This window comes from Narcine bancroftii, chromosome 13 (genome assembly GCF_036971445.1).
Source record: "Narcine bancroftii isolate sNarBan1 chromosome 13, sNarBan1.hap1, whole genome shotgun sequence".
Lineage (NCBI taxonomy): Eukaryota > Metazoa > Chordata > Chondrichthyes > Torpediniformes > Narcinidae > Narcine > Narcine bancroftii.
The window spans coordinates 34,332,703-34,358,234 of record NC_091481.1 but is presented as its reverse complement, the minus strand read 5'-3'; the positions used below and the strand labels follow the sequence as shown (position 1 = coordinate 34,358,234).

General features: G+C 44.3%; 1 protein-coding gene across 6 annotated transcripts in view; it reads right to left on the bottom strand.

The window, feature by feature from the left end:
• lrmp (lymphoid-restricted membrane protein) overlaps positions 1-25,532 on the bottom strand; it is a 174,894-nt gene that overhangs the window by 118,875 nt on the left and 30,487 nt on the right. For 5 of the 6 annotated variants that reach the window (XM_069908443.1, XM_069908444.1, XM_069908440.1 and 2 more), the window contains exons 8-15: positions 21,356-21,473; positions 21,218-21,268; positions 19,750-19,827; positions 13,693-13,749; positions 8,239-8,298; positions 8,094-8,155; positions 7,875-7,977; positions 5,443-5,586 (exon numbers count right to left, since the gene is read on the bottom strand). In XM_069908443.1, coding sequence (XP_069764544.1) covers positions 5,443-5,586; positions 7,875-7,977; positions 8,094-8,155; positions 8,239-8,298; positions 13,693-13,749; positions 19,750-19,827; positions 21,218-21,268; positions 21,356-21,473 — 673 coding nt within the window. The remainder of the gene's footprint in view (positions 1-5,442; positions 5,587-7,874; positions 7,978-8,093; positions 8,156-8,238; positions 8,299-13,692; positions 13,750-19,749; positions 19,828-21,217; positions 21,269-21,355; positions 21,474-25,532) is intronic. The other variant, XM_069908442.1, reaches the window with a different exon arrangement.

The following is a 25,532-nucleotide window of genomic DNA, read 5'->3' as shown; positions in this document are numbered from 1 at the left end:
GTATTGCACTTGACCCCAGTGTCTGCAGCCTCAGTTCAACTCAACCACTTTAACTGGAATTTAGTGTTGGAATGATCACTTTTCATTGTGACAAACAAACAGCTAAATCTAATCAGTTTGGTGCCGCCAAAGCACTCATTTGTAGGATTCATGATACTCATTCGCTCATGACAGTGAGGGTCCAGAGTGCAGGCAGAATAGGATTGGACCAAACAGCGGGACTGGACAATGGGACCACAAATTAAGCAAGTCAGAAGTCAAAACCAGGACTGCTCGTTTATTTTTCTGCTCCTTTCAACACAACCAGGTTCACTGCTAGCAGAACTAATGCAAATTTCTAACATGCAAACCAAACCGGAGATAAAAAAGTATTTGGGTACTAAATGGAGTATCTTTAGCATCTCGTGTACCAAGTTGACTGCCAATTGCAAGCAGATTCTCCATGCTCTTCTACCATCTTGCCAAAGAGGAAATAGAAACTATAAGCACAGAAATGGGTCCTTCTGTCCATCTAGTCTGTGCCAAACTAATATTCTGCCTAGTCCCATCTCTATGCACCACCCCCCACATCCATGTTCCTATCCAAATTTTTGCTTCGTCAAAATAGAGCCCACATTCGTCACTCCAGTTGGCAGCTCGTTCCACACTCTGCATGAAGAGGCTCCCCCTAATATTTCCTTTAAAACATCTCACCCTTAAACCATGTCCTCTAGTTCTACCTTCACCGAACCTCAGTGGAAAATACCCTCTCTAAAGCTCTCATCATTTTGTACACCTCTATCAAATCTTTGACGGCCCAGGGAATAAAGTCCCAACTTGTTCAACCTTTCCCTGCAAGTCCCTTCCTCAAGTCCTGGCAACATCCTTGCTAATATCTGCATTCTTTCAATGGTCCAGAAAATACAAGCCCCTAATTCACTAGATCATCCCAGTTTTACTGTGCATTATCATTTCAGTGAAGGATTCAGTTCAATCCACTTATGCTGGCGTTGCCAGATTTTGCACCAGATATTTTTTAAAAAAGAGCTAACAGAACCAAAAAGAGCTTAAAAACCTTCTAAAACAACCAAAAACCCTTTAACCAGCACTTTCTGTCGCCAAACAATTTAAGAAAGTGCCAAAATTTCTGCCATTTGGTGCTGTGAACTGAAAAATATCAGCAGGTCTTTAACTTTACACATACAGCATGGTAACAGGCCATTTCAGCCCACAAGTTGGTATCACCCAACTTGTACCCAATTAACCTAACCGCCTGGTATGTTTTGAATGGTGGGAGGAAACCAGAGCCCCTGGGGAAAATCCCATGCAGACACGGGAAGAACGTACAAACTTCTTACAGATAGAGCGAGTTTCAAACCCTGGTTCGGCCCTGCGCCAACCGCTACGCCAACCGTGCAGCCCAAGGGCATGCAGTGTAAGCAAAAGATAATCAACATTTTGGGGCTGAGCATAGGTGGACCAGTTCTTCCTGATTCCTGTCAAAGGGCTCAGGCCTGAAATGTTGGCCAGATTTCACTTACTTTGGTTTGCTGCGTGAAACTGTGACGCCCACGCTGTCTGACAGGTAGTCTCCTTGTACCCAACTGAAGCCAGTGTTCATCACTGTGAGTGCCACACTCAAAATGTTTGAAGAACAAGTCATCAAACATACCTTTGTGATGGTTAGCATGGAAGAAACCCCCCAACCCCCAAAATGTGCTTCATTTGGAACCGCTGGAGGTGACTGAAAGCACTGGGACTTTTATTTGCCAACATACATTGGGGCTCGTTTAAATATAGCAAAAGGTGCTGTGCAAAGAGCCAAGTGATAATGAACAGGGGCTATTACCAGAAATCAATGAGAGGCATGGAAACAAGTCCTTCAGCCTAACTCGTCCACATTACCAAGCTGCCTGAGCTCGTCTCATTTACCTGCATTTGGCCCACATCTTTCTGAACCCTTTCTGACCACATCTGACCAAATGGCTTTTGAACATCATAATTGTACCTGCCTCTACCACTTCCCTAGGCAGCTAGTTCCATAAACCTAGCACCCTGTGTGGAAAGGTTGCTCCTCTGGACTCTTAAATCGCTCCTCTCTCTGCGTAAGATTTCAGACTATGTACGTGACATCACATGCAACCCCGAGATTCCTTTCTCCCGTGGACGTGGCAGAATTACCACCAATTGGTATTCCAAAAAATAAACTGTACACAGCGTGAGCATGTAAACAATTAAGAGAACTGTAAACAGATAATGAATGTAAACAAACTGACTACAATACAGGGAGAACAAAAGAAAATCAATAAAGAGCACAACTAAGTCTGAGTTTGTCGTTGAGGGTTCTGAGGAGTAGCAGCTGTTTCTGAACCTGGTGGGTGCGAGTCTTGTGGTGCCTATTTCTCTTTCCTGATGGCAGCAGCGAGAACAGAGTGTGTGGTGAGGATCTTTGGTGACTGCTACTGCCTTCCCGACGATAGCGCTCACTTTAGATGTTCACGATCATGGGGAAGGATATGCTTGTGATGTCCTGGGCTGTGTCCACAACCTTTTGTCTCTAATCTATGTCTTTAGCTTTAGACTCCTCTTCTATGCTTCGTAAAGAGGTTGGGCGGGGTGGTGTGCGCAAGGCTACTGGCCCTCAACTTGACAACCTTTTACAGGGGCACAATTGAGGATGTCCTGTCTGGCTGCATCATTGTGTGGCATCAGACCAAAAGCATCAGATTGAAAGTCAATACAGAAGATTATCAAAACAGCTGAAAAGATCACTGGGGTCTCCCCTTCCACTGTTGCTCAAGAATTATTGACAACTCCTACCCACTATTACACAGGAGCTTTGACCCACTGTCAACAGAAAGGAGGTACAGAAGGATCAAAATCAAGACTGCCAGGCTGGGAAATAGCTGCTTGCAGGCTACGAGATTGATGAATCTGTAACCTTGAAGTTTTTTTTTTGTTATACATGTACAGATATGATAATTAACTGGAACTTGAAAAGAGACCACCTCTATCTACCTCATCTATGCCCCTCAGGATTTCCTGCACCTCAGGAAGGTCACCTCTCAGGGAAAATGCCCTAGCCCATCCAGCCAGCCCTTCACCCTCCAGTCCCTATAACATTCTTGTGACATATTTCCAGCTTCAGGGCATCGTTCCTTCATTGGGTGACAAGGACTGCAAATCACATATTCACTACATCACTTCAAAAGACTGGGTTCATTTAAAAGTGTTCGGTCTGAGCAGATCTAACCATTTGTAAAAACACACAAAGCTGGAGAAACTCAGGCGGGTCAAGCAGCGTCCTTTATATAGCAATGGTAAAAACACATAACCGACGTTTCAGGCTTGAGCCCTTCATCAAGGTACAGGAACAAAAGAGTTTGGGGGAGATGATGGTGGAAAGGAGTGGTCACCTATCACCTCCTGCCTTGTGACTACCCCTTTCCCCGCCTTGTACTCTCTGTACAAAAATAGGGGGAGTTGTGGATAGTGAGGAGGGTTTTCAGGAACTGCAGGAGGATTTGGACTGCTTAGAAGAGTGGGCTGAAAGGTGGCTGATGGAGTTTAATGTAGATAAGTGTGAAATGCTTCATTTTGGGAGGAATAACCAAAATAGGACAAGAGGGCATCGAGGAATGAAGAGGAACAGAGAGATCTTGGAATAATGGTTCAGCGTTCTTTGAAGGTGGATTCCCATGTAGATAGGGTGGTGAAGAAGGCTTTATGTATGATGGCCTTTATAAATCAAAGCACAGAATATAGGAGCTGGGAGGTGATGTTGAGACTGTTCAAGGCATTGGTGAGGCCAAGTTTGGAATATTGTCTGCAGTTCTGGTCCCCAAATTACAAGAAGGATATAAATAAGGTTGAGAGGATGCAGAGAAGATTTACTAAAATGTTGCCTGGATTGCAGTATCTAGAATACAAATAAAGATTGAGTAGATTAGGTCTTTATTCATTCATTGGAGCGTAGAAGGTTAAGGGGGGGATTTGATAGAGGTATATAAAATTATGAAGGGGATAGGCAGAGTAGATGTGAATAGGCTCTTCCCCTTGAGGGTTGGTGAGGTTGGAATGAGGGGTCATAAGTTAAGGGTTAGGGGAAAAAATTTTAGGAGTAACATGAGAGGAAGCTTCTTTCACACAGAGTGGTGGTTGGGTAGAATAACCTTCCGGAAGAGGTGGTTGCAGCAGGGTCAATTTTGTCATTTAAGAGAAGGTTGGATGATTGGAGGGTTATGGACAGGGAGCAGGTAGGTGGGATTAGTGGAGTTCACTTAAATCGGTGCAGACTAGAGGGGCCGAGATGGCCTGTTTTCATACTGTAATTGTTATGTGGTTCTATAAAGGACTTGCTGAGTTTCTCTGGCTTTGCATGTTTTTATTTTAAGCATAGGATCTGTAGATTTTCTTGTTTTACTTATAAGAATTTGCAACTTGCCCCAAGCGTGGATGCATTCAGATCCTTGCTGTTAATTTCCAGTTCAGCCACTCTCCACAACCACGTCATCAGCACACCAACTTCTTCAGAGAGCTGTGTTGCCTGCAATCATTTTGACACGTGCATGTTTAGAAACCAATTGCTGAGGGCTCCAAAATTCTTTTGATAGCTGAAGCTTTACCTGCTCACAAGAGAAGCCGGTAGTATTTATTTGGCTGCAGCATAAGTGCAGTGATCGCTCTGGGAAAAAGCTCAGGTTGAAAAGACCCCTGGGCCACGCACTGATCAGTCATCCGATAATTGCGCTGCTGTGGAAACTTCAATAATGGCCATCCAGCACAAAGCACAAAAGGGCAAGCAGTAAAATCTTAAGTGGGACACTGGGCGACCAAAAGTAGATCTTGGAGGAGCAGAGGCAAGAGACAGCCAGAAAGAACCAGAAGAGAAATCATGGAGAATATCCTGCATTCATAAAGTCATGTTTGTTACCCAACCCCGTTGCATGGGATCAGGACAATCAATGAAAATTAGAAGTGGGGTGCAACGATGCAATGCCTTGAACTGAATTCACAGATGGGTGCAGGATGGGAGGAAGCAAGGAAGAGGCCGGTGAGTTAAATAGCCAACTGCCCCTAGAGGGTAGATGAGTGGAGGACCGTTCATGGGAGGACGGGGAGACAAAAATTAGTGTAAAAATGAGTGCCTGATATTCGACATAGGCCGAAGGGCCCAGCTCAAAGTAGTACTGCTTTCTGGCACGATGGCTTGCCTATCACTCAACCGTGGAGTAAATTTTGGGCAATATTTGATTCGATGCAACTCCCAAAGTTGCAGAAGTGCTGTGGGACACAAACTCCTTTGCTTTACTGTTGAAAGCATTGAAGCTTTATGATTACGTTTGAAAGGTTGCGGTGGGGAAATCGAACACACAGCATGCAGAAGAAGGGGGTGGGATTACTACATGCACACCTGGCACTTGCAGTGAAAGGTGTAGAGCACTGGTCAAGTGAAAGGATTACCATCTGTGTAGAGATCACTTTGAATTGCAAAGCTGTCTGCTTTCCCTCGGAGCCTTGGAGCAAATTCAACACTTCTTTATCCAGCATCTTCTCAAAGGTTGCCAGGGTGGAATGGGAGACCATTTGCCATTCTGCAAAGTTCTCCTTAAAAAGACAATATGCGCAGCACATTTCAAAATGTTTATCCTTAAACAACTCACGATGTATTAAATTAAATTTAGACACATGGCCAATTCAGCCCTACGAGTCCGGGCCGCCCAATTTACATCCCAGTGCGGTTTTGGAAACTGGAACTCCCGGAGAAAATGGACACAGACACAGGGAGAACGTACAAACTCCTTGCAGACAGCGCGGGATTCGAACCCAGCTACGGTCTCAATCGCCGGCGCTGTAAAAGCGTTGAGCTAACCACTACGCCAACTGTGCTCAGCTTTATTTCCCTGCATTTGAGCTTCTGAAAGAGTTCAACCAGCAAATATCATGTTGGTTTAAAATGCATTAGATCACACCTCAACCCTGCTGCATTTAGTAAAGGTATGGGTCTGCTAATTTAAAAAGTTTGCATAATGAATAGCAAATTAAGTGGTATCAAATATATTGATGGAATTAAACTGAACTTGTGACAATTTGGCACAAAATTAACTTGATAATTCAGGGCTATTATTAACATTGCCCAGTCATTTGTTACTTGAACTGCAGCTGTTTTTCTTCTTAGAAAAAATCTGGCATAACAAGCCCAGGCCATGTAAAGCTCAAAGCTTGGTGACACTCACAGGTCGCAGACCAAAATTAACCAGTTCCTTCAGCCAAAAGGTAGTTCCTCTGTCGAATTTACCGTAACGTGTGGGGATCCTCAAATGATACTTCAGATATTCTGAGATATTTCTCCTCTCTGAGAGTCGTCACCAGAATGATTACTTGGATGCACGGACAAACGTTGGAATAATTTGAAGGTCCTTTTTGAGGTGACCCCAAACTACCCTGAGTGACACCTTCATACCTTAAGGCAGCTCGCTATACGAGTGAAGTTCCTTTCTGGTGTTGACTGGGAGGTCATTACTGATTTGTCTCCCTCCACCTTTAAACATGCAAACATATGGGACAAGTGCAACATAATTGAAGGCTCATCCAACTCATCGCTCCAACATTATAAAGCATCCCCATCGGTCTGGTCACAACCTCTTCTCACCACCTCCTTCAGGCAGGTTACAAAAGCCTGAGACACAGCATCTCCAGATTCAAGAACATTTTCCAAAAGCCAACAGGCTCTTGAACCTCCCCTTGTTACTTTATTCATGGGCTGCTACAACACCACAATAAAAGCACCACCCCACCCCCCACCCCCCCCCCCCCCCCACACTGTAGTAACTGTGAACATTATTTCAGCCACATTGCCTTCCTTGCTAACTGCCTCCGCCCCCATCTTGTGCCTCATGGTTTCCAGCTCTGGTTCCAGGCCTCGCAGGGATCTCGGGTTCCTACATAGCACTAACTGCTGCTCTCTCCGCTTCTCCTGCTGAATTCTACGCACCACCACCTCGATCTGCAACAACTCGCCCTCTAAATACAAACATATCTGGACTCAAGCCTTAAGTGTTAGTTATGTATCTTTATTCCAAAGAGTACACTGTCTGATCAGCCACATTTCTCCAGCATTGTTTTTACTTCAATCACAGTGTCTGCAGACTTTCATGTTTTACCATTATCTCTCTATTTAAAAAATTCATTTTCTCTTTTTAATGTACATTTTGATTTAAAAAAAAAGATACAGCATGGCCACAGTCATTTCCAGCCCATGTGACCAATAAACCAACTGGCCCTGTACATCTGCAGAACATGGGGCCCCAGAGTTCCAGCCCACGAGCTAAGCCACCCACATGACCAATAAACCAACTACCCCTGTACATCTGTGGAACATGGGGCCCCAGAGTTCCAGCCCACAAGCTCAGCCGCCCACGTGACCAATAAACCAACTGGCTCCTGTACATCTGCGGAACATGGAGCCCCAGAGGAAACCCCGGTGGTCCAGACGAGAATGCACACGTGACTCCTTCCAGACAGTAGCAGATTTGAACCTGGGTTGGCCACGCTACAGTAGCTACTTCATCGTTGCCAGTGGCCTTCAGAAGTCGCAGCTTCTTCAGAGAAGGAAGATGTAAAAAAAATCAGCTGCATCAAAATCTGAACTCAAGGGAAAAGTGCTGGGAATACACAGAGCAGGCAGTGCCTGTGCAGGGAGAAGCAAGGTCAAGGTGGGAGGTTGATTCCCTTTCATCAGAATCCGAACTGTGTCACACCCCAGAGATGCTGTTTTTCGTCCTAACTAGTTCCAGCATTTTGTTTATGTGCAAGACACTTGCATACCTGCGTGGCCCAAGCAAGCAAGAGGCCCAGTGGATATGACAATAAACTCTTGTACTCTGATTCCTTACCTCGGAAGCATTCTGAGCATTTAAGAGCTCCAATTGCAAGGAACTTTGGGCCCTGAATATCTCCAGTCCATCTTGGGGTATTGCCGATGCATTAATACACTCTCTAGAAAACAAAGGATGGAGAGAGCATTAGAGGAGATGATTACTGACCTTGGTGGGGGGGGGGGGGGAAAGAAAGAAAAGGAGGTCTAGGTGAGGGAGTTGGGGACCACTACTCACGCCACCAGCTCCTGTTGGAAGAGGAGTTGACTTTTCAACTTGGCCTTCTCATTCCGCAAACCCTAGTGGGATCCAAGACTGGAATTCAAACAGCAATTTTTTTTTTTTTGCTTTTGTGTAAAAATATTTAGAAGAAGGGTCTTACCTCTACAATCATGGAATATTCCTCCAAAGAATGTTTAAGTTCCTTAACGTAGTTCTCTCTCTGCAAAGGAAGGACACTTTTTAAAAAAAGGACCAAATAGATTGATGCTGATTGTATCTCTATTGGGCAAGATATAGGGGAGATAGATGGGGAAGGGGGACAGTTTTACCGGCCCTTTGCATTCCAGCTGAAGAGACGCACTGATAGTTAGAAATTTGAATTTTTTTTGTAATCTTATTGCAACAGGTGGGGAAAGGGAGGTCCCAAGTTGGATTGCAATCCCTGCAAGGTAAGTGGCTCTCCAGAGCTGAGTGCACTGGGGTAACTCCTGCTTAAACTAGAACAGCAGGCCGACTGGAAAGAACCCACGGAACAATGAGCCTTGTTTGTATCAGTGTCCTGCCACAAGCAGAGCGTGGAACACTGGATCCTTTCTCACTGGTGTGGAAATGTGCCATGGGCGGCATGGTTGGGGTAGCGGTTAGCACTGCGCCTTTACAGCGCCAGCAATTGGGTCGGTGGGGGGGGGGGGAAGGGTCCCACGCTGGAGTTTGTACGCTCTCCCTGGGTCTGCATGGGAAACCTGGGGGCTCCGGTTTCCACCCACTGTTCTAAACGTACTGGGGGTGTAGGTTAATTGGGCCAAAATGACCCAAGGTCATGAACAATCGGAGGAGTTAATTCCTGGATCAGCTTCCCTGCTGTTGAAACCCTCACTGATGTATTTAATGCCGATTGCATCTCTATGGGGCAAGATGAAGGGGAGATAGATGGGGAAGACAGGGTGGACCCTTTAACTAGCCCTTCGCATTCCAGTTCATTTAGTTTAAACTTGAAATGTGACCAATATTGTCTGTGTTATTCACTGAATGCAGATGCAAGGAAGCACAGAACAGTTCAGCACAGAAACAGGCCCTTTGGCCCACGATGTCTGAACTGAACACGACGCCAAATTAAACAACACCTCTCCTTTTCATAGTCGAGATTCAAACAATGAAGTATTAAGCTCCTGTTCCTGTTGGCAGGAAACTGCAAATGGACAGATAATGGCCAAAACACTTTTTAATTGCTGCTTTTGGAGCTTGCTGTATGATCAGTGCAATAACGACATCCCCTTGCCTGAGACCCCCAGAGGACCTCATCACTTTATTAGCAGCATTGCCTCTCAGTCAAAGAGGAAATGGGTGGAGATAAGGACAAAGTTTAGCAGCCAAAGGAAGTCTGTCAGGGCTGAGATAAGACTACATTTCACACCACACACACCAACTATCCAAATCAACTTTAGCATTTCCTCTCTTCAAACAAGAACACTTGTGATAAACTGTATCCATTATAGCTCCAATAAGGCAATGGCCAACAGCAGCAGGGGGACAGGCATTTTTATTTTGTGAAGGGTTTAAATGAATTGCTCGCAATGGATCTTACTTATTGTAACAGGTGGGGGAGGGGAAGTCCCCTGTGGGATTGCGATCCCTGCAAAGGCAAAGGGTGGTCCAGAGTAGAGCACACGGGGAGGGGGGGGGGGGTAACTTCTGGTCAAACTAGGACAGCAAGCCATCTGGGAAGAACTCACAGAACAGTGGGCCTCGCTTGTATCTGTGTGTTGTCACAAGCAGAGTGCAGAACACTAGATCCTTTCTCGGGGCTGTGGAAATGACATTAAACTGATTTACTAGGACAATGCCTGGACTTCAGGAACTGAGTTACAGGGAAGGGTTAAACAGGTTAGGACTTTATTCCCCAGAGTGCAGAAGAATGACTTTATTCCCCAGAGCGCAGAAGAATGAGGGGAGATTTGATAGAGGTGTTTAAAAGTCATGGGGGGGGGGGGGGGGGGGGAAGATAGACAGAGTAAATACAGGTAGGCTTTTTCCACCGAGTTACAGAGGACACAGGTTAAGGATGAAAAGGGAAATAGAGAATGGTGGGAGTGTGGAGCGAGCTGCCAGCTGAAGTGGTGAGTGCGGCCTCAATTTTAGCATTTAAGAAGAATTTGGATGGTAGAGGTAATGGAGGTCTATGGGCTGGGTGCAGGGCAGTGGGAAAAAACATGTTTTGGCACAGACTAGAAGGGCCAAAGAGGCCTGTTTCTGTGCCGTAGTGTTCTATTTCAAGTCTTGCGCCAAGGTCATGTGCAGTCGCAGGATTACATTCCAGGATCACCCGGCCTGCTGTTGAAACCCTCACTGATGTATTTAATAAGTGGAAATAAGCGATTTCAATACCTCCCAAATACCATAGAATCCGACACTCCCAGTCTGCGAATTCCATTTACAAGGTTGCTAGAGGGGACATTGCCAATGCAATGCCAGGGAGATCTCAGGCTACAAATGCCTGTGACCTGGGATGCCCAAAATGCAAGTAAACACCATGTCACAGTGGCTGGGAACCTCATGATTAAAGGGAATGAAGGGACGTGGGCAAACAAGAAAATCTGCACAGGCTGGGGTACAGTGCAGTGCGCAAAAAGGGCAGGATGACCTCGAGGGATGTGGGACTGGTGTAAGAAAGTGGTGCAAAGGTACCATATTACCTAGACTTCATGCATAATACAGCAAATGGACCTGGTGTTACTTCGATTCCTCGTCTTATTTTCTGACATTTCAACAAGTTCCCTTAAATGCAAAGCCTGGAGAAGACCCCAAAGGGTAGTGTGAAAGAATACGTTTATTGAATATGTTTAATAAAGGGCTAAAGAGTTGATCTGAGAATGCAGTTGCTTTGCAATCTAGTGGCCTTCTAACACGACAAAAGTAAATAAACCAAGAGCAAGGCCAAGCCGTCTGCAGAGGAACATGTTATTGAAAATGCAAAATTGCCAGCTGCGTGAAACTTATAGGGTCTGACACAGACCCCTGTCCAAAGGCTTATAAAAGTGTGATGAACACTCTGATGCTTTGAGTGAGGCCCAGTATAGAGAACAAGTTACTGAACTCTTTCTTTCATCACCCCTCTCCCACTAGTGTAATCAAAGCTAAATAAAGACACTGCTGTACGCTTAATTAGTTCTGCTGTTTGTTTTATTACAGCGCGGGCTGACTTTCACAGTAGGAGACCACAATAGTGGACCAGGGAGGGGTTCAGCAGCTGAAGACCCACATTGGGCTGCTGGAAACCAGGCATCAGGACTAGGATCTATTAGGGTACCAACAGTGAGCAGGGCTCCTGAAGGGCATCGGGCACTAACAGCTTCCTGATCGTATTAGGGGTTGGGCCCCAGGGAGACAAAGAGGGCAATTAGGACACCTGGAGCTCGGTCCACCGGTGGACTAAACAGGAGCCCGTGTGGCTCTGCAGGTTAGAGAGGTACAGGAGGAGGCAGGATCGGAGGAGAGGGTGGGATCCATAGACACTGTGCCTCTCAAGGGACACTCTTTTGCTTCACTTTCTCTTCTTGGTGGGGACACTGGACCAGTGTCACCTCTTTGTAGGTCAACCAAAGGAAAACAAATTTTGTGGACAATAAAATGTTGATTTGATTTAAAAAAATCTTTTTCATATGGTTCTGGATTTGGGTCCAAAACCTCATCCAGTACTCCTAAGCACTGTTCAAAGATTTTTGAAATTTAACAGTAACATCTGGTTCAATTCTTCGGAGACATACTGCAGTATTCTACTTAAATTTTAACAATTTGTACATTATCCTTAGTGCAAAATTGACAAAGGCCTAATTAAAAAAAAAAGTAGAATAATACCTTCATATAAAACTCCCCACATCTATACCGGAATCTTTTGCCACTTGAGTATCTATTTTACAAGCTTATTAATGCTTTCCTGCATTTTAAATCCTGCTTCCTTTGCCTCCCAGTTTGTTTGTATAGTATGCAAGCTTTACTTTAGATCCCAGATTACAATAAAACAGCAGGTATATCACTTCCCTCCTTCTGCCATTGAGAACCTCTAATTAGTCGCCAGCTTGCTGTTCATTCTAGTACCTGGCTACATTTCCTTCAACTAGGAAGCAATTGTCTGGCAAGCTCAATAAAGTCACCCTGTTCCCCGAAGGAAATCAGCAAAAGAGCGGGAAATGTCAGAAGGTTGAAGTAGGAGCAAAAATCCAGGAGCATGCAAACAGCCCAACAGCATTCCGAAAGTGCAAAGGCAGCTGATGACAAAAGGGGGCTGGTGTCGATGAATCCACACGTTTTCCCGATCGCTTGCACAATTCTGCTTTGCTGCCCCTTTGAACTGGCCAGCTTATGAATCTGGTGATCAGAGGGGGAACAGTAAAATAGAGCAAATAACATCATGACCTGGGGGGGTGAGGATCCTTCAGTGCTGGCTGCGAAGTTAGCACCTGTTGGTCTACGCGCTGAGAGGTGAAAGAACGTGCAATGTGTCTGTAAGGAACGCCTGTTGGCTTTGGCGCAGTGTTGGAGTGAAACCCAACAGTGTTAATCCTTGGATCTGGCAACTAAGCTCTCACACTTCACCAGGCTGATCCTGGAAATGAGCAGTTGGCCTGCGAGGAGCCGCCTCGGTCTGTATTCTCTGGAATTCAGAAGAATGAGGGGGGATTTTTGTGGTGATAGACCAGTAGCCTGCGGTGGGGGGTGACCTCTGTACCTGCAGGAATATCACCGGAGGACAGACCACACCTGGCCGGCTGTCAATTATAATAAGCCACATCCGGCCACACGGAGTTGCAGCTAACTGCAGTGGAGACTTTAAGTAGAATAAAGCCTGATGTTTAGTCTTCTGACTCTTGTCTGCCCACTGCCACTACAGTGCATCACAAGTTTATAGAAAACAAAAGAGACAGGAAGGTGGTATAATAGTACAGGATACTATCACCAATGTATATATTTACATAGAGTAGTAGTGATTGGCTGAGAACCATAGCCACGCCTACTGGCAGGTCATAAAGGGCAGCTCCTAACCAGACCCAGGTCAGTCTGGATGGTTGACGTCGATGTACTACGCTCCAGTCTTTTGCTAATAAAAGCCTTGGTTTGAGTCAACAAGTCTTTGAGTCATTCGACATGCCACAGGTGGCTTACTCTGGTCAGCAAGACGAGAACTAGGGAACATAGCCATAAGGTCCAGGGTAGTAGATTTTGGACAGAGATGAGGAAGAACTGCCTCTCCCTGAGAGTAGCGAATCTGTAGAATTCTCTGCCCAAGGAAGCAGTAGAGGCTGCCTCATTAAATATATTTACATAGTCAGATAGACTTTTGCGCAGATGGGGAATTTAAGGGTTTATAGGGGAAAGGCGGGGAAGTGGAGCTCAGTCAGTCAATGATCTATTGAACCTTCTCCACTATTCAACGGGCCAGATGGCCAACTTGCTCCCATTTCTGATGTTCCTGCCTGTTTCACTAACAGCATTAGCATGATTCACACTATTACCAAGTTCTTAAAACATATGGAATAAATTGTGTAGGAGCAGGACAAAGTTTTGCGCAACATACTTTGCAGAATGGAGGCAACAAGAAACTTAATTCAATACAGACCTCAAGTAAAACTGTGTCCTTATTACGAGCTAGGCTTTCAAGGTCAGTTAACTGCATCTGAGGAAAGAAAATAATTATCGACTTAACTACACCCAAGTGAAGCCACAACAACAAAAAAATCTTAAGATGCCACGTTGCAACTTTATGCACATTTTAAACTCAAGGCCTCCTGAAACCACTTCCATCATTACGGACAAAATACTTTAATTGTCCTTGTGACCTTTGCGCCAATAACCAAACCATAATTCCCAAATGGATGCTAAGCTGGCTTAGCTTTACCAAAAGTGGAAAAATGGGCACTTTTGTTTTCAGCAAGGGTGGCCAAACCTTCCGAATAATTTATCGCGCTAAGCTGAGCTAGCTACACGCTACATTGGGTTACACGTGCATAGTGTGCAGTAAAGGCCACACTCGGTGGTTAGTGCAGATCAGTGGTTCTCAACCTTTTCCTTTCAGCTCACATACCACTTTAAGTAATCCCTATGCCGTGGGTGCTCTGTGATTAGTAAGGGATTGCTTAAGGTGGGATATGGGTGGAAAAAGGTGGAGAACCTCTGGTGTAGAACTCAATTGTGGTGAGCTCTCTGCTGCATACGTCAAGGGTTCATCCAGTCAAGACAAGCAGGACAGATGTGATGATCAATCTGCCAGGATAGGCAGAATCGGAATTGATAGTTTAACCACATGTGGTTCACAAGTTTTGGCAGTGTCTACTTTTCAAGGGAATGATTGCCCATTGCAGACTGCAGCTTAAACTAATGGTTACCACTAGAGAAGGTAATTTGGGTCTGGTTTACTATTTCTTTCACACCACTCCCCTGCAAAAGAAAAGGTCATTCTCACATCAGAAGCACAACCTCAAAAATCTACATCAGCACATCTAGGTTGAGGGATGACTGTGGTGTCAGAGGAGTCTTCATCTTTTGGATTCACCAAAGAGCCACAGTAGTGACCCAATTTCAGCAGGTTTGAGCTGTGTATAAAAATCCAATTCTTGTTCTTGGGGGGGGAAATGATGCATCTTAGAATAGAGTTGAGTGAACTTTACCGAGAAACTATTCAAGTTTTTTTTAAAAAGAAAGAAACTCTGCTTTTACTGGGGGATAGTATTGGGCTAATCTCGGTCCCTCAAATTCTGTTGCAGAAATGGATTCTGGACTCTCCAACCTGTAGAAAAGACGACGATTCAACACAATGAAGTCACCCCACATTCCTCCAAACCAAAAATACCTTTTTTAAAAAAAAGTCTGGCTTTAAAAAAGGGCACTGGTTCCCAGAGACTCCACCAATAATTGACTCAACATGACAACGCACATTTCAGATACCAATCTTAAAGCAAATGAATAATTCTTGATTTTTAAAAAAATGATTTAAAATTAAAATCATGGAATTTTAGATTTTAACCTCCAAATTGGCCTCAATGGAAGTATTAGTTTCTACAAATAATTTGGTAGAAAGTATTTAAATAAGAGCTATACTGAATCATTGATCCATGGATTTGAAGGTTTTGCCTGCAATCACTGATGGGGACGTGGGATAATTCTCCCTACAAAGCCAAGAGGCTCAGCTTTTAAAATATCAAACATAATTGGAAAATACTGCATGACAGCAAGGCAGATTTGAATTTATATGGCACCTTCCATGTCTAAAGCTCTTTACCATCCACTTCCAAGTCGTCACTCTTGTAAGAGGAGAATGAACGAAAAAGTCTGCAGGCATCTATGGAGTCAATGCACAAAATTACTGGAGAATCTCAGCAGGTCCCATTGTGTCCACAGGAGGCAAAGATGTGGTGTCTAATTCTGCTTTTTGTGAATTTTATTAATGACTTGGAAGGGGTGGAACGGTGGGTGGCAAGTCTGCAGTCGATACAAAGATTGGTGGTGTCGTGGATAGTGTAGAGGGACATTGATTGGAAGCAGAGCTGGCCCAAGAAGTGAGGTGGTGCACTTTGGAAGGACAAACTCCAAGGCAGAGTACAAAGTTAAGGGCAGGATTCTTGGTCGTGTGGAAGAGCAGAAGGATCTGGGGGTCCATGTCCACAGATTCCTGAAAGCTTTTGGGGCATTAGCTTTCATAATCGTGGGATTGAGTTTAAGAACCACAAGGTAATGATGCAGCTTTATGAAACTCTGATTGGACCACACTATGTCCAGTTCTGGTTGCCTCATTACAGGAAAGACTTGGAAGCACTGGAAGGGATACAGAGGAGATTGACCAGGATGCTACCTGGTTTAGAGAGTATGCATTATGAGCAGAGACTGAGAGCTAGGGCTTTACTCTTTGGAGAGGAGGAGGATGAGAGGAGACATGATAGAGGCATACAAGATATTAAGAGGAAGAGATTATGGAAAGAGAGAAATCAGGGCCCAGGATTGAGGTTTTTGATTGGGGAAAAGCTAGATTTGAGGAGATGCGAAAGGACTTGCAGGGTGTGCATTGGGACAATTTGTTTTATGGGCAGGATGTAGTAGAGAGATGGAAGTCTTTTAAAGATCAGATTTTGAGAAGCTTTATGTTCCTGTTAGGTTAAAAGGAGGGGCAAAAGGTTGGAGAGAGCCGTGGTTTTCAAGGAATATTGGAAACTTGGTTCGAAGAAAAAGGGAGGCGTACATTAGATATAAGAAGCATGGAGTTAAGGAGATGTTTGAAAGATACATTGAATGTAAGAGGAATCTTAAGAGAGGAATTAGGAAAGCTAAAAGAAGGTACGAGAAAACTATGGCAAGCAGGGTGAAAACTAATCCAAAAGAGTTCTACAAATATGTTAAAGCTAGAGACAAAATTGGTCCCTTAGAAAATCAGAGTGGAAAACTGTGTGTGGAATCTAGAGAGATGGGGGAGATATTGAACAGTTTCTTTTCTTCGGTATTCACTAAGGAGAAGGATATTGGGAGATGTGGGATAAAAAAAGCAAATTGGGTAAATATGGGGAATATAGAGATTACAAAAGGTGTAGTTTTAAGGCTTTTGAAGAATATAAAGGTGGATAAGTCTCCGGGACCAGACGGGATCTTCCCCAGGACATTGAGAAAAGTGAAGGAGGAAATAGCAGAGGCTCTGACGGTAATTTTTCAAATGTCATTAGATATGGGGATAGTGCCGGAGGATTGGCGCATTGCGCATGTGGTTCCGTTATTTAAAAAGGGTTCAAGGAGGAAGCCTGGCAACTATCGGCCTGTAAGTTTGACGTCTGTGGTAGGTAAATTAATGGAGAAAATTCTTAGAGATAGTACTTATAAACATCTGGATAGACAGGGTCTGATCAGGAGCATTCAACATGGATTTGTGGGAGGAAGGTCATGTTTGACCAATCTGATTGAATTTTTTGAAGAGGTGACTAGGAATGTGGATGAGGGTAGCGCAGTGGATGTTGTCTATATGGACTTCAGTAAGGCCTTCGATAAGGTACCACATGGAAGGTTGGTTAGGAAGGTGCAGTCTTTAGGTATAAATTTTAAGATAGTCAAATGGATTGAACATTGGCTGAAAGGGAGAGGCCAGAGAGTGGTAGTGGATAATTGTCTGTCAGGTTGGAGGCCGGTGACCAGTGGTGTGCCTCAAGGATCTGTATTGGGCCCATTGTTGTTCGTTATATACATTAATGATCTAGATGATGGGGTGGTGAATTGGATTAGTAAATATGCAGACGATACTAAGATAGGTGGAATAGTGGATAATGAAGAAGGTTTTCAAGGATTGCAGAGGGATTTGGGCTGCTTAGAAAAGTGGGCTGAAAAATGGCAAATGAAATTTAATGCTGATAAGTGTGAGGTGCTTCATTTTGGTAAGAAGAATCAGAATAGGACATATGTGGTAAATGGGAGAGCATTGAGGAATACAGAAGAGCAGAAAGATTTAGGAGTAACGGTACATCGTTCCCTGAAGGTAGAAACTCACGTGAATAGGGTGGTGAAGAAGGCTTTTAGTATGCTGGCCTTTATCAATCATTGCATGGAATATAGGAGTTGGGAGGTGATGTTGAGATTGTATAAGACGTTGGTGCGGCCTAATTTGGAGTTCTGTGTGCAGTTCTGGTCGCCTAATTATAGGAAGGCGATAAACAGAGTGGAGAGAGTGCAGAGAAGGTTTACCAGAATGTTGCCTGGGTTTAAGCATCTGGAGTATGGGGAGAGATTGGACAGATTGGGTCTTTATTCTTTGGAGCGTAGAAGGTTGAGAGGGGATTTGATAGAAGTATTTAAGATTATGAAAGGGATGGACAGAATGGATGTGGATAGACTATTTCCGTTAAGAGGAGGAAAGTTTAAAACAAGAGAACATGAGTTAAGAATTAAGGGGCAGAGGTTTAGAGGTAACATGAGGGGGAACTTCTTTACTCAGAGAGTGGTAGCTGTGTGGAATGATCTTCCGGGAGAAATAGTGGCGGCGGAGTTAATTGTATTATTTAAGAAAAGGTTGGACAGATATATGGATGAGAAGAAGATGGAGGGTTATGGGCATTGTGCAGGGAGGTGGGACTAGAAAGGGGTGTTTGGTTCGGTGCGGACTAGAAGGGCCTAATGGCCTGTTTCCGTGCTGTAATTGTTATGTTATTTATTATTATGATATAGTGGACAGCCAAGGCTTCCTTCCTAGGGCATCACTGCTCAATACAAGAGGTCATGGCTTTAAGGTAAGGGTTGGAAAGTTCAAGGGAGATATTGGAGGAAGGTTTTTTTAAAAAACCCAGAGAGTGGTTGGTGCATGGATCAGTGGTGGGGAATTTCAGAGATGATAATGGAAGAGTTTAAAGTGGAGGGTGTGGGAGGCAGGGGCCTGCACTGTGCTGCATAACCAACATTTCAAGTATTGATGAAGGGCTCAGACTGAAACACTGGTTGCACATCTACCTTCTACGGACGCTGCGGGACCTGCTGAATTTTCTACCATTTATGTGTGAGAGGAGACACCTTGAGGCATTGCGCAAGCAACATTTCAACAAAGATGCAGTAATTGCACAGTACTTTTATGAAGCTTTGGGGATAAAAATTTGTGAAACTTTTTGAAAAGTGGAATGTACATGATCAGTCTCGAGGAAGCCCCAAATGACACTTAAAATACTCATTAATACTCATTAAGCTCCCATACACAGCAATTTAACAAGCTGATTTATTGACAATGAATGAGGGTTCAACATAGGTCAGGTCACTGAGGATGGTTCCATTACCCTCAAAATGTCCCACATTGGCAGTTTGATATTGACTTGAGACCTTAGGAGGTGATCTTGGTGACCTTCTCAGACAGTGAAGCACCCCCCCCCCCCCACCCCCATCAACAGGCACAGAACTTCCTTTTCCACTGAATCTTCTGAGCAGGGCTTGAGCCCACAAGCCTGACAATGGAGCAGGAGGCCATTCAGCTGAAATGTGCTGGATAAACTCAGCAGGTCACCCAGCGTTCATAGGAAGGACAGCAAACATTTTGGGGCCTGGGCCCTTCGTCAGGCAAGGGCGTACAAAGCCAAGATGGACAGGACCCAGGATTAAACCCGAGGAGTATATCTCTTCTAGAACTCCCAGGCATCCAGTCAGTAAGTGACGGAGAATGTGCCAAATGCACAAACCCAACGAAAGTCTAACTTGCTGCAACTTCTCAGTTACGTAACACACACCAACACCAGTATAATTAAGACACCATGAAGATGGGAAAAGTGGCAGAAAGGTATTCACAGTTGGTTGGCCGATAGTACAAAATAAAATGCGTTTATCAGTAAACAAGACCAAGAAGAATGCCAGAAAGAAATAAGTGGCCTTCTCCTAATCTAGTTTGATGGATGACCCTCCAGAGGCCAAATAGCCTGAATACACCAGAGATTATCTGATCTCAGAAGCTAAGCAGGCTCAGGTCTGGTCAGTACTTGGAGGGGAGACCACCCAGGTACTGTGAGGGAAACTGGGCAAAGTGGTGACTCTCTGTCTGCCTTACAGTCGACAAAATTTCATTCTAAATGTAGTGTTACATGGAACCTTTACTTTAAGTCAGATATCGACGGAACTCCCAGCGCGGTCCTTACAAAGACAGTTCACCAACACTGAAATCTACAAAATAACTTGCCTGGAGTTCGGCTTTTTCCTCAGTAAGTATCACTACCTTTTCTTGAAGGGCTTCAATATCGAGGGCACATCTTAAATTCTGAATCAAAGGCACAGAAGACAATCCTCATTACACACCATTTCCCTTGACTGTAAAGCTACACATTGTAGCTCTGGGCTGAAGATTTTAGCCAGGACTATCCATAAGACAAGGGCAGTCATTTTATTTCATGCATCACGTGTACAATTATTCCAAATTAGTTAAACATTTCATTAATGGTCATTTGGAGACACCTTGAGACATTGCACAAGCAACATTTCAACAAAGATGCAGTAATTGCACAGTATTACTTTCAATACTTTTATGGAGCTTTGGGGATAAAAATTTGTGAAATTTTTTGAAAAGTGGAATGCATATGATCAGTCTCGAGAAAGCCCCAAATGACACTTAAAATCAGCTGATACTATTTTATTTTGACCCTGCCCCTCTCATTCCTCCTCTACTCCCCTCCCTCCCTCCCCCCTCCACGCCCTCACTTCAAACCCCCTGCTGTCCTTTAATCCTTCGTGATCTGGGACCATTTCAAAGCTTGTCATGAACTAAAGAATTTGGGTTGTCCCGAAGCTTTAGTGCTGCCCATCTCCAGGTGGTTGTCGTCACTCGATTCCTACGCGTCAGCTTTTAACTTTAATAGTAGGGGTTCTGAATTAAAGGTTTTTCTCTTCTTTTGCATCTTACGATATACAACTAACTGTTCTGTTCAATTGCATTACGTAAACATCAATAAAAATATTTTAAAAAGAAAGCTTGTCCAGCTGTAACATTGCTGGACTAATAGTTCAGAGAATGTGATTTTGAACCTGATTATTTTAATTAAACGCTTGGGTAATCTGGGGTCTAGAGCCACACAAATGCGCTGGAGAAAGGTTGCAGATCCACAGGAAGTTAAAGGGCTTTCAAGCCAGAGTCCTTCTTCAGGAGTTCTGAAAATCAGGCTGATGTCTGAATATAAGTGGTGGTGGGGTGGGGGGGGGGGGGGAAGAGCACAGAACAGCAGGTGACGTGGATGGAGGGGGAAGAGAAAGGAGCCAAGAGGTGATTTTGGGTGGGGGCAGGGCTGAAAATGTGAAAAGTCAAAATAGTTAAACTCAAAGGAGTAGAGACAGAAGACATGGGAACCTTCGATAGGCAAAAACCACCCTTTAAACTACTCTTGGATATCGATTGTTCTTCACCCAATCAAACCTAGTCCCCTCACCATTTCAGCCCCCTCCTTTCCGCTCACACGTCCTTTGATATGTCTGCATGTTAAAACTGTCATCACCAACTTTACCCAGGACAGATCAAAGGCTATTGACCCACAACATTAACTATTGCTTTACAAGCGCCGACTCAACAGAAACCTCTAGACCACATGCAGGTATCAGTCTATCCAAAAGCCAAAATTAATTGAAAATATCTTAAGGTGTACGCCAGGAAATGGTCTCACCTCTTCCTGAAGAGAGGTAATCTTCTGAATTAGGGATTGATTGTCCTTTGCCTGGAATGGACAAAAAAAAGTGGATGTCAGACATTCAACAGGAAAACTGATCGAACTCGTTCACAGACTATTCAATGCAAGACTGACTGCCTGATTATTCTGGAGGTCAAGCCTTCCCTTGCTCTCTTCCAAATGGGCTATCTGTGACTTCAATTCCTCCAGGTCTTCTTTCAAGGACTTTTCCATTAATACAGACTGTTGAGCACTGCAGGAAAAGAAAGGAACTGTTTAGTCTCCGGAGGCGGAAGAACAGGAAACAGCAGCTAGTAATCCACCTTCACCCATCTGCTGCTTCCAGTAAGACTATGTGAGAAGCATCCTCATTTTAATCAGAAGCTTGTGGGAGAAACCAACACCAGAGACTTGGCCATGATCCAGGCTGACATAGTAAACATAGAAACATAGAAGATAGGAGCAGGAGTAGGTCATTCGACCCTTCGAGCCTGCTCCGCCATTCAACGAGATCATGGCTGATCTTAAAGTTCAGTACCCCGTCCCCGCCTTCTCTCCGTAACCTTTAATACCCTTATACTGAAGAAATATATCTACTTCCCTCTTAAATATATTTAATGAACCTGCCTCTACTGCCATCTGTGGCAATGAATTCCACAGATTCATCACCCTCTGGGTAAAGAAATTCCTCCTCATCTCAGTCCTAAATGGTTTGCCTATTATCCTCAAACCATGGCCCCGGGTTCTGGATTTTCCCATCCTTGGAAACATCCCATCTGCATCCACTCTGTCCAGTCCTGACAGAATTTTATATGTCTCTATGAGATCCCCTCTCAATCTTCTAAATTCCAGCGAGTACAATCCCAATTTGCGCAATCTTTCCTCATAAGTCATTCCTGCCATTCCAGGTATCAGCCTGGTGAATCGCCTCTGCACTCCCTCCATTGCAAGAACATCCTTCCTTAGATAAGGTGACCAAAACTGCACACAATACTCCAGGTGGGGTCTCACCAAGGCCCTGTACGGCTGCAGTAAGGTATCCTTGTTCCTATACTCAAACCCTCTTGATATGAAAGCCAACATACCATTTGCCTTTTTAACCTCCTGCTGTACCTGTATGCTCACCTTCAGAGACTGGTGTACAAGTATCCCTAGGTCTCTCTGCACTTCCCCATCTCTTAATCTATTGGCATTCAAATAGTAATCTGCCCTCCGGTTTCTATTACCAAAGTGGATAACCTCACATTTATCCACATTGTAGTGCATTTGCCATGTAGCTGCCCAGTCCCTCAATTTATCTAAATCACAGCTTCCAGACCCCCTCTTCCGTGCACACAACCCCTCCTAGCTTAGTGTCATCTGCAAATTTGGAGATATTACATCCAATCCCCTCATCCAGATCATTAATGTAAATTGTGAACAGCTGGGGTCCCAGTACAGATCCCTGTGGCACCCCACTGGTCACCGCCTGCCACTCAGAAAACAAGCCATTTATCCCAACTCTCTGTCTTCTACCTGCCAGCCAGTTCTCAATCCACATCAATACTTTGCCCCCAATCCCATGAGCCTTGATTTTGGAAGCCAGTCATTTATGCGGGACCTTATCGAAGGCCTTTTGGAAGTCCAGGTATACCACATCCACTGGCTCTCCCCCATCTATTTTACCTGTCACCATCTCAAAGAATTCTAATAGATTTGTCAAGCACGATTTACCTTTTGTAAATCCATGTTGACTCTGTCCGATCCCTTCTCTGCTAGTCATATGCTCCGCTATTACATCCTTAATAATGGATTCCATCATTTTGCCCACTACCGATGTAAGGCTCACTGGCCTATAATTCCCCCCTTTTTCTCTACCCTCCTTTTTAAATAGTGGGATAAAATTAGCTACCCTCCAATCCATGGGTACTGATCCTGAGTCTATCGAATTCTGGAAAATAATTCTTAAAGCATCTGCTATCTGAATGGCCACTTCCTTAAGTACCCTCGGATGTAGATTATCAGGCCCTTGGGATTTATCTGCCTTCAATCCCATCAATTTCCCCAAGACCATGTCCTTAGAGATACTGATTTCTTTCAGTTCCTCCCTTGCATTAGTCTCTATGTTTCCCAACATCCTTGGGAGGTTATTTGTATCCTCTCTTGTAAAAACAGAACAGTAAGAATTTAATTGGTCTGCCATTTCCTTATTCCCCATTATATATTCCCCTGATTCTGACTGCAAGGGACCTACTCTGGATTTCACCAATCTTTTCCTCTTGACATATTTACAAAAGCTTTTGCAGTCGGTTTTTATATTTGCCGCAAGCTTACTTCCGTAATTTATTTTTGCTCTCTTGATTAATCCCTTTGTCCTCCTTTGGTGCATCTTGAACTGTTCCCAGTCTTCGGTTGTGGTACTTTTTTTGGCCAATTGATATGCTCTCTCTTTGGACCTAATGCGGTCTCTAATTTCCCTTGTTATCCACAGTTGAATCACCTTTTTTGGTTTATTTTTATCCCAAACCGGTATAAACGATTTTTGCAATTTCTCCATTAGATTTGTGAATGCTTTCCATTGTCTATCCACAGTCAACTCCCCCATAAACACCACCCAATCAATCTTACTCAACTCCTGTCTCATACCATCATAATTATTCCCTTTAATTAAATTCAGGACAGTCTCGGTTTTAATTTCACTCTCCATGTCGAGTGAGAATTCGATCATATTGTGATCGCTCCTACCTAAAGGGCCTCGTACAACAAGATTGTGGATTAGCCCCTTATCATTGCATAATACCCAATCTAAAATGGCCTGCTCCCGAGTTGGTTCCTCGTCATATTGGTCTAGATAACCGTCCCGTAAACATTCAAGGAATTCCTCCTCCTCAGTATTTTTACCAATTTGGCTAGTCCAATCTATATGCAAATTAAAGTCTCCCATGATGACAGCTGTTCCCTTATTGCACGCTTTTATAATTTCTCTTTTAATGTAAGGGGCGGTGTGGGGGGGTGGGGGGTGGAACACAGATGAGGGTGCTGAGCTTGTTGTTGAATATTCTATCCAACCTCAACGAGAAAATATACTGCGGCTGCATTACAGCCTGGCTTGGAAACTCGAGTGGCCGGGAACACAGAAGGCTGCGCAAAGTGGCAAACCTAGTCAGATCCACCATGGCACTGACCTCCAGAATCAATGTGATACACCTCCTCAAGAAGTCAGCCAACACCAGAGGACGCCCACAGCCTCTTCTCATTGGTCCCTTCAGGGACAAGCTCCAGCATCTCCTGGTTCAGGAACAGCCCCCGATCCTCCATGCAGCCGTCAGGCTCCAAAACCCCCTGCATTACCCTAATAAACTACTCCAGGAGCACCTAAAAGAAATCAGTCTGCACTATTAAAATGGCACCTTTGATTTTTCACAAACTGACAGTGAATATTTATCTATTCTTCTATAATTCCTCTTTTTCCGTCTTGGTAATTTAATGCAGGCTACAGTTGTTGGTGTATCTCGAGCATTTGTTTGGCTGAAGCAAGAATGTCAGTGCTTCTGTACATTGTACTTATGCATATGACCGTAAGCCCTCAATTCCAGCTCAGAGAAGACCCAACATCTTTTCCCTAGAGCACCTAGCCGATACCTGTCCGTGATGCAACATTTAAAAATATATTTGGAGCTCGTCATGCACAAGATTTATTGCTTCAACATCCGCACAGTGACTATTGTAAAACGAGTGGAACGCACCTTTGGATGCCACCAAAGGTTATGTTTTGTATTCTCATTTTTAACATCAACAGAGCCACTTTGCTCATGTTACCTCAAATGCAGTGTTTAATGAGAATAATGAGAATGTACAGGAGTATTTGACGTCCTGTTTTGCGGAAACTGCCAAAATGTTTGGCCTGGAAGTCAGCCTGAAGAAAACTGAGGTCCTCCATCAGCCAGCTCCCCACCATGAATGACTACCAGCCCCACCACATCTCCATCGGGCACACAAAACTCAAAACGGTCAACCAGTTTACCTATCTCGGCTGCACCATTTCATCAGATGCAAGGATCGACAACGAGATAGACAACAGACTCGCCAAGGCAAATAGTGCCTTTGGAAGACTACACAAAAGAGTCTGGAAAAACAACCAACTGAAAAACCTCACAAAGATTAGCGTATACAGAGCCGTTGTCATACCCACACTCCTGTTCATCTCCGAATCATGGGTCCTCTACCGGCATCACCTACGGCTCCTAGAACGCTTCCACCAGTGTTGTCTCCGCTCCATCCTCAACATTCATTGGAGCGACTTCATCCCTAACATTGAAGTACTCGAGATGGC